General features: G+C 43.2%; 1 protein-coding gene and 1 long non-coding RNA gene across 2 annotated transcripts in view; one reads left to right on the top strand and one right to left on the bottom strand.

Annotated features, from left to right (window-relative positions):
• Positions 1-1519: 1519 nt before the first annotated feature.
• LOC128876938 (uncharacterized) lies at positions 1520-5826 on the bottom strand. Its single transcript, XM_054123782.1, has 2 exons — positions 4968-5826; positions 1520-2414 (listed from the first exon to the last, which is right to left on the bottom strand). Exons 1-2 carry the CDS (start codon positions 5602-5604, stop codon positions 1600-1602), a joined length of 1452 nt encoding a protein of 483 aa, XP_053979757.1. The 5' UTR covers positions 5605-5826; the 3' UTR covers positions 1520-1599.
• A 175-nt stretch (positions 5827-6001) lies between these two features.
• Positions 6002-9245, top strand: part of LOC128876948 (uncharacterized) — a 13719-nt gene continuing 10475 nt past the window's right edge. The window contains exon 1 of the long non-coding RNA XR_008457160.1: positions 6002-7469. This is a non-coding gene — a long non-coding RNA (uncharacterized LOC128876948). The remainder of the gene's footprint in view (positions 7470-9245) is intronic.

Below are 9245 nucleotides of genomic sequence, written 5' to 3'. Positions count from 1 at the left end.
GCGAATTTCGAAGAGCAGGGAGAAGTATAGGGAGAACGAGCAATATTTGAAATTATTTACGCAAACTAAAATCGATACTACCCCGAGAGGCGCGCACCGCACAATCGTCGCAGTCCGTTCGCGTGTAGCAATTAGCGAACTACAATCCGGTGATTATCGAGGAAAATACGGGGAACAGTATTCGGAGGAAAATCCCGTTGAATCGCGACCGAACGTCGAATGCCCCCGTACTCGATAGCCTCGGCAAAGGGCTTTGCAGACGTTGCAGAGTTGCATACGAAGAGACAATAGTCCACGGTTGCGTCAGAGAGCAGACATTCCGTTTCGACCGGCGCGTACGCGGTGTATGCATTTCATCCCAGAGAAGTCGAGTGCTCGGCGTAATGGGAAGAATAACGCTCGCGTTCAGCGAGATTAGTTTGTTCGCGGCAAGTTTTGTGTTTTATTTAGGCCGGAGAGGCAGCCTTGGCTTCGCTTCGAAACGACGTGATAACGATTTCATGGCCAACGGCGTTTCTTTTCTCGAAAAGTAATACTTTCCACCACGTGCTACGACTCCAAGTATTTCCAAGCGTTTCGGTTTGATATTTTATTAACCTCTCGAGGAATATTGACACGGTTGCTTTTATATAAAAATGAGACCGTATATTTGTACAAAGGGTGTAGAAAAATTAATGGTCACCACTTTCAGGTGGGCATTTGCAAAAGAAACCGTCGAAATTTAAGGTTGTAATTTTAAAATTGCGTGTTTTGTCGTTGATATTTTTTTTTTTATTTTTTTCGTAGTCAATCATCGAAATTGTAATCGTGCATTTAACGAATTAAATGCACTTCATGCTCTTTTATTTCCCAAGAAAATATGCAACACGGTTTCATTTTGCTTTGGCTCGCGCATACTCGATTAAAACAGAAAAAGGTACCTTTAGAATTCATATCTCGAGAGAGACAAAACAAGACTTTTATTGTCCTAATTAGAAATTACGAAGAATGTTCGGCCTGTTTCGCGCGGGACACCCCGTATGTACACGTACTTGGCTCGAATTTAATATCAAACGTATAATACGTACGAAGGCTCGAATGCGACGGGAACTCCGAGCAGTTTAAATGGGGTCATACATAATAGGAACCTCAGCTTTTCCGTATGCTCGATTCGCTCTTTAATCACGATGAAACGAGAAAACCGTGGCCTGAAATACGCCCTTCAACGGCGGCGGGGAACCAATTAGCGCGCGAAATAATTATGCCGCGTAATGCGCCTCTGGTCTGACGTACGTCACGAATAATAATAACAACAGCAAAGCCTCAGGATACTTGATTTTTGTTTTAATTAAAAACGCGACTCGATTACCTCGACAGGAATAGTACAAGGATATTTATTTCTCGTTAATTTTCTTCTGCCTTGTATTCGTTTTATCAAGCGTAAAATATTTTTATCTCGAGGTTACTTGGTCTTTTTCGTCTCGAATTTTCTGCGTGTTTTTTTAAACATTTCTGACATGGACAACTCGCAAGGCACAAATTACTGAAAAAATACCATCGTTTATTTTCTATTAATATTAATAAAATTATAATTCTTACATCTTAAGAACGTAAATTAAATTAACCGAAATAGGCGTCGTCAGTGGCGCCCTCTGTGGTGCAATTCTGGAGTAACGACGGCGGGTTGGACGCATCGTCTGTACCTTGTCCTACAGGCTCGCTCGTGGTCCCTCCTCCTGGTCCTGGACCAGGTCCTGCTCCAACTACGACAACCCCAGTCGCGTTTCCAGCTCGTAGAGGTTTTACGTCGTGCCCACCCTCGTACGTTCGATGCTGTTGATTCTGAGAGTTGATCTCGTTGTAAACGAGCTCCTGAATTTTCAACCTAACGAACATCTGTCGATCTAGAGGTAAACTCTTGAGCGGAGTCCTGACGCTCATAAGGAAGTGGTAGGTGTCGTCCTCTTCCTCCTGAGACATGCCCAGCCTCTTCTGCAGGGACTCGTACCTTTTTCGATCCACCTCGGTGTAATCGTTCTCGATCGCGTCCATCAAGCTTCTCTTTCTACAGATTTTGTTCATTTTAGGCGGGGGCATCACCTGATGCAAAGCATCGTCGTTCGATAGAAGGGACTGGCAAGAATCGCCGTCCAGGTCGTCGAATTGCGTTTCCTCGTGACCTTCCAGAATGTCGATCTGTGGCTCGATCTGCGTCCCATCCGGGGACGATCGAAGGGCTGCGGTGCAATTCTGCGAGAGGGTGCATCCTATCACGCGGGAGTTCATTTGATCTCGCAGGAAGAACAGGCTTTTGAACCAAACCCACTTCGAGTCGTGCTCGTTGGCCCCACCTTCGCACTTCCCTCGATAAGTCTTCTTCAGCTCGTTGCGGAAATTGTCGCGCAGGTGTTTCCATTTCGATTTCGCCACGTCCGCTGGGAAGATGAAATGTTTCATTTAGAATTGTTTTCATTTAAAAAAAATAAAAAAGAAATCGATGTATGCATTATTGTAGGGGCATCGTGTTTGGGCTCTCCCGAAGGCTGTATACGTAAATTTATACGAGTACGAATTTAGTAGCAGTGATTGGCAAAACCAGGGATGTGAACCGAAACAAAACTATGTTAAAGCGTTTCGCTTCGGGTTCGGAGTGAAATTATTTCGCTCCAGAGACACGTTTCACTCCAGAAGCGAATCAATTTTATATGTTATAGTTTTGTTTCGCTCCAGGAGTGAAACTGTTTCTGGAGCTGAATTCATTTAAAAGAAGCGGTACAATAACTGTTCGGTATCGGTTACAAAACGCCTACTGGTGGGGGAAAGTAGCGAAATTGAAACAGCTACGGAGCGAAATGTTATGAATTCTGTTTCGGTTCCTTCGATTCGCTCCGAGGTGGTTTTTAGTATTTTTACTCTTTTCACTACTTCCAATATTTTCATTATTTTCATTGTTCATTATATTCGTTATTTTAATTATTTATTCTTTCATTTTTGTTTTTGTTATTTTTATTATTTTCAATGTTTTTACTACTTTTATTATTTTCATTAATCATTGTGTCTTTCATATGCTTTGCGTTCACGAACGTTCCAGACGTTTCCAAATTTTCCAAACATTTCCATGTCACTACACGTATACATAGATACGTGCTCGCACGCATAATCTCGCGATTGTCTTTTACAGGTTTCGGCGCTTTAGAAACGTTCTGCTTCTGAACGCTTCCAAACACCACAACACTAGTACAAATACAAATGTGTGTATAATATATATCGATATGTGTTATATCGATTATGTATATTATATATAATATAATGCAAAAGTTAATGCAATATGGTAGTTCGTAACAAATTTGTTTGTCATAGAAGACTGTTGCAAATTTATTAGTTTACAAATAATTTATTTGCAAAATCGCAAAAGTTAATGCAATGTGTTAGTTCGTAACAAATTTGTTTGCAGATATTCGAGAATCGAAATAAGATAAACGAGTCCTTTTTCTTGGCCGTTGACTAAGAAAATATTCATTGTTTTTACATACTCCGTACGTATTTGTATTATGTCTTCTCGTACCGAAACGAAATCCTATGTTAGTTCAGTTCGGAGTGAAACCATTTCAGTGTTCGAAGCTGGAGCGAAATTCACTATTTCCACTAATCCGCAATGAATTACAGTTCAAACAATTTCGCTCCAAAGAATCAATTCACTTCCAATTCCACTCCAAAGATTTCGGTTCTTGTAACCGAAACAACTACGAACCGGTTCACTCATGTGAATTACTAGTCCGAGAGCCCGCGACAGAAATGGGTGACTCATTTCATTACACAAATGAACCTGTTTTCCGAAGATGGTACGTCTCCCTAGTTCAGAAATGCTTGGTCTGGCATGAATCGAGTGGTGCAACGCTTCACTATGGCGTTTTATAATTATTTGATTTTTGGCCAAAATCATTACTACTGAAACTTTTAGTGTGTATTGTTGACATACCAAATTGGTCTGACAGTCGGAAAACCTTGTTGGAAAAACGAAGTAGTTTGACTAGAATCATTAGCACCTATTTAGTACCGCTTACAATCTGCCAGACCAACTTTTTTATGCAATTTGGTGTGTCAACAATACATTCTAAAAATGTCAAGAATAATAATTTCAGTCAAAGATACTGTTATTTCTTACATGTTTCCGACTTTCTAGCCGAGCGATGCACCGTTTGTGCTCTGCCAGCCTCGGATTATTTTTATTCTTTAGTAGAAAACAGTGAAATAGCAAAAGGATATTTGTAATGAAATTGGCCGAAATTTTATGTCGCAGGCTCTCGGACTATTGGGCAAAACCCTAGGCTTCGAATAAATCTGAAGTTGGCTGATATGTTTGTCCCGTTTCCTCTTTCGAACATTACCGATGTGTCTGTCTCGTTTCCTTCTTTAGAAAATGTTCAGATTTTAGAAAACTTGAGATTTATTCGATGCCTAGGGTTTTGTCGGATAGTAGGATTTTCGAATCGAGGTTCGTCCATTTTTGAAGGAACCGACGCGACCTCGCGCGGAACAATGCTCGAACCAGATACACCAATTCCTGTCAGTTATCGATGTTTCGTGCGACATAATTCTCTCTGCGATAACTCTAATCGTACTTCCAATTTGCTTGTATGTGAATGTCTGGTGGACAAGTGGTAGGAATCGATCGCTACTTTTTTCTTGGACTATGGTCTGTTTCGGTAAAGGGAAACTAACGATACTAATGAAACTAATGATGAGCGGCTGATCGAGCATAATGTAAATTGTAACGAAAAAGCTCGATCGGTACGCGGAGAGCCGGTCGATCGCGTTACGAAAGATGGAGCGTGCGTGCGCAGGGTTCGAGGGGAAGGGAGCGTAGGAAAAAGAAGGGGAGAGGGAAAGAAACGGCAGAGTGGGAAGAAGAGAGAGGGGTTACGCAGGCGCGAATAGCATCAGACGGAAAGAATCGAATAGAGTGGGAAGAGAGCGAGTATACTCACTGGAGACCTCGCAAGCCCTCGCGATCTCCCGCCACATCTTCAGGATGACGTCGCGATTGTGATAGTTGACGTTCTTCTGGTCCCAGATCGCGGGCCTGGCGTGCACCTCGGTGATCAGTCTCTGGAGATCCATCGTCATCGCGTTCCTACGGGCGCTCGTGTTGCATCTCCTGGACGATCGCTTGCCGGCGGCACGACGGTTGAGTAGCGTGATGCCGGAGCTGAGGGAGGAAGCAGCCGCGCGCGTGCCGCCTCCTCCTCTGGATACGTTTCGTTGAGATTCGTTGGTGTTGTGTACGAGCCGATTTTTTGGCTGATTGCTCGACTCGTCGGATACCGTCGGTCCCGCCGACTGTTGATTTAGGTGTTCTTCGTCGACCGCAAATATCGCGTCGGTGGTTCCGCTGGGTTCTACGTCAACGTCAACGTCTGCGCCACCGACGACGACGAGCTCGTCCTCGTCGTCGGCGTTACTGTTTCGTCGTTGCTGTCTTCTCCTCTTCTTCCTCTTGCGCCTGGCGATACGAGCGTTGCCAGCCGAGGAGGAGCTCGCGAAACCGAGCCGAGCGGAGGATCGCAGGCGAGACGAATCCAGGGCTTTTTCCTCCTCGACTCGTGCACGCGTGCCGCCGTCCATACACGGCCGGTAACACGCGCGCGTATTCAGCTGGGTAAACGCGCACCCGTCTCAGAAGAAAAGAATTTTCCCCGATCGTACGCCGCTGCGTCGTTCGACCCGTTAACGACAGACGGTCGATTCTTACTTTGGGACGTACACGCGCGCACGTTCTTGCCCGCTCACGATACGCTAGCCGCCTGCTTCGCCAGCCAGCGCTAACGCGCCGAGCCCCAAGTCCCGAGCCTTCCTTCGCTTTTGCCCACGATTTCAGCTTCGGCTTCGGCCTCGCTCGACCTTGCGCTCGGCACCGCTCGGTTCGGCTCGGCCTGACTCGGCGTCGCCTCGCGCGCCACCGCTTCAACGCCGCTCGTCGCCGCTTCGCTATCGAGACTCGGCTTCGCGACGCCTGGCCTCCGTCACAGTTTCTCGATTCTTAGTTTTTCTAATCGTCACTCGTAGTTCCTATTATCGATGTACTATTAATGTTAAAACTACATGTTGTAATTTTTAATCTTTCAGCAGAATCGAATAGTATTCTAGTACTGTTATTCTATTAGCTGTTTCAAGGAAAGCTCTTTTAGATAAGAAGATGTGTTCTAATCTTCTGATACTATTAGGTTGTCCGAAAAGCTTCTTTCGCTTTATTAATAAGTAATACATGCACGATATTTTATGTTTCATGTTATATTACTGAATTGTGCACGATTCATTTTGCTCCATTACTGTGAATGTCCTGTGAATGTAACATGAATATCTATGAAATTAGATTGTCTATTTATATAAACACGACCACAGAAAATAATTGAGTGCAACTCGCGAAAGAAACCTTTCGAGACGACCTAATATATTCTGATACTACATTCGGAGAAACTTTTTAAGATAAAGAGTACACACCGAATGTTATTAGTTTCCATGGGAACCGTGCATAATTGAAATGCCCTACGGTAATGAAACAACTACTAAAATCTATCTATAACTCCGTAGGGAGACCGTATTCAAAGTAAACGACGATAACGAACGCGTTACTATCAAATTTCGCTCGCCGATTCACTGCTTTCGGTTATCCAATCTCCAGTTATCCATTTTATCTCCTGCCCTTTCTTCCCCTTATCGCGTGATAGCGATTGCCGTTACTTCTACGGTACTCTTACAAATACAAAATTCTGTCTAATCTCTGTCCATTTCATCGATCAACAAGTATTATCTCGATTTCTGTACTCGAAATTGTACTTTCTCGCATTCGTGTTCTCGTCCTCGATTTCGCGTAGAGGAGTCGAAACAAATATCTGTTATATGTACATCGAGCACGCGACGCGTACTTCGACCTTTGTCCTCTGAATGCTTCGTCCTCCTCGATCGATGCGAAACCGCAAAAGCTGTTTTGACAGTTGCTGGTCGAGAGCGTGCATGTGCCGTTGGACGGTTGACTCGACCTTCGTCGGTCTGGTTCGATGTAACTCGGCTTAACTCGGTTAAACTCGGCCTCGATCGGCTTTATGGCGCTTCGCTCGCCGCCTACTCTTCGAGTTTGTCGACAATGGACCACGATTACGGCAGATAATTAGGTCTAAAAAGTCCTGCATAATTGAAAGTAACGAATCCAGTGAATACCGAGAATCCAGTAGCTGTACAGAGTTTTCAACGTATCGTTGTTTGTTTTATACCGAGGATGGCTTACGCGAATGTACCTACACCGAATATGTACACCTCTGGTATCGCGATCGATAGCGGAGGTAGTAAAGACAATAGCGGTTTGCTTGCATATCGAGTTTCGTCTATTCAGGTACGCCGGATGTAACCGTAGAATGCATTTATCTTCGACAGCCATGCCGAATGATACTTTCGTATACACACGTTGTATACGACACAACGATCTGCCTATGGTAAGCGTTTATTTATATAAAAGAAATTAACTTTTGATGAAGTGTCAATTAGTTCGAGTACTTTGAAAATCTCTGTCGATAAACATTGTGTCGTTCGACGATTAATCTTTTCGATAGCAGTTTTCGATTAGTCTTATCTGATAGTTTATTATTTATTGATTTAATGAAACTAATTAAAGAATTGTAACACTCTGCTGGAACGATTAACACTTATCGAACACATTGTCTTCGATGAGTAATTCTCGCTTAATTATAGATATTTTCATTAAAAATGATTACAGGATTGATTATTGCTATTTAATTATATTTGATTACCCTTTATCGACACAATAGATCGAAAGCATTTCTAGTTTTCGCAAGTTAGTTTTACGATTATTTGAACAATCTCCGACAGTCGAAATCATCGATCACGAGATCGTTCAATTTATTCATTGACGCTTCCATTAAATGAAAGAGTACAAATGGCTTCATCGTGTTGGCTCGTTTGTGGAAACCACAGGTTCGTAGAGAGAACGAGCGTATAGACAAATATACCGTTGAAACAGTGGCCCGTTTCAAATCCAATCAGAGATCATCGACAGTCGTTTAAATAAATCCTTTTATCAGTGGCATTCGCAACCGTTGGCCAATAAATAATTCGCCCGTGGAACGTCAACTATCGACACCGCTCACCACCGCTCAACTAATTCAAACGTTCGTAGCGTCCAATTTGTTTTTAATACGAAATCCACCGTATCAGAAACACGCCATGAGCGGCGCACGGTGGGACGAAACGGTTTTCGCCGATTAAAAATGATCGGTTTCTCGTGAATTCGAAAAATGGAAAAACTGTTTGTGTACATCGATAGAGGATAAATTGCTGTTTAACGTAGTGCAATCCGTTTTTTGCTTCCGTTTTGCTGTGGCGCGCATTTAAAGGCAGTTGAAATTCGTCCAAGCAAAACGCTTACGATATTAATCCTAACTTCGATACACGATTCTAAAAAACTTTGCTCAGAAAGACGATATTCAAATGAACTATAATGTTTACTAGATTTGTATAGATAGTATTCAAGGCATAAAGTAAGTCAAAATGTTAACAACTTTTTAAATAATAGGGTCTGCTTGGAGAAAAGTACATTTAAGTAAAATTGTAACATTACGCATGGTTTTAAAAAATTGACCGCACTTGTCCGAGGTTTAATTGCTACCACAGGAAAGGGTGAACCATCCTCTTTCAGATTCTCCAAAGATCAGGTGCCCCTTCGTGTCCCTTTTCGAAAAATTGATGATTGTACTAAGCGGGACTCGTGCGGAAAATAGTATGCACATTTGTACACTCACTTCTATGATTATTACGTACATCTTGTCATTTTTAAATTACTAAATACGTTTCTCTTATAGTTACTAACAGGTTTGAGTCGAATTTCGGTTAAATAACAATATGTGAAACAGGTGAAAGATACATTGAACGCGTTACACTTTATACGTGAATATTTGGACACCCTGTAGCTCAAATTGATTTACAGGGTGTCCCAAAAGTCGGGGAGGAGCCGGAAATGGGGGATAGCTGAGACGATTCTGAACAACAATTTCCTTTGCAAAAATGTCGGATGGGGCTTCGTTAAGGAGATATTAAGAGAAAACCCCGACCAATCAGAGCGCGCGTAGACCCTTCGAGCGGCCGCGGTAGCGAAGGCTACGCGCTGGCGGCCGCGCTTGTACGCGAACAAGTGACTCGACGTGCATCGAAGGACATTGACGCTGCCGCCTAGCGCGTAGCCTTCGCTACCGCGG

This window comes from Hylaeus volcanicus, chromosome 5 (assembly GCF_026283585.1).
Source record: "Hylaeus volcanicus isolate JK05 chromosome 5, UHH_iyHylVolc1.0_haploid, whole genome shotgun sequence".
Lineage (NCBI taxonomy): Eukaryota > Metazoa > Arthropoda > Insecta > Hymenoptera > Colletidae > Hylaeus > Hylaeus volcanicus.
Note: the sequence above shows the minus strand (reverse complement) of the source record. Positions and strands in the feature narration are given on the sequence as shown.

Bases quoted from the DNA above. Each gene is read 5' to 3' on its own strand.
- LOC128876938 (XM_054123782.1), bottom strand. From the start codon at position 5,604: ATGGACGGCGGCACGCGTGCACGAGTCGAGGAGGAAAAAGCCCTGGAT. The intron at 2,415-4,967 runs GTGAGTATACTC...TCATCTTCCCAG, and splicing joins GAGGGCTTGCGAGGTCTCCA to CGGACGTGGCGAAATCGAAA.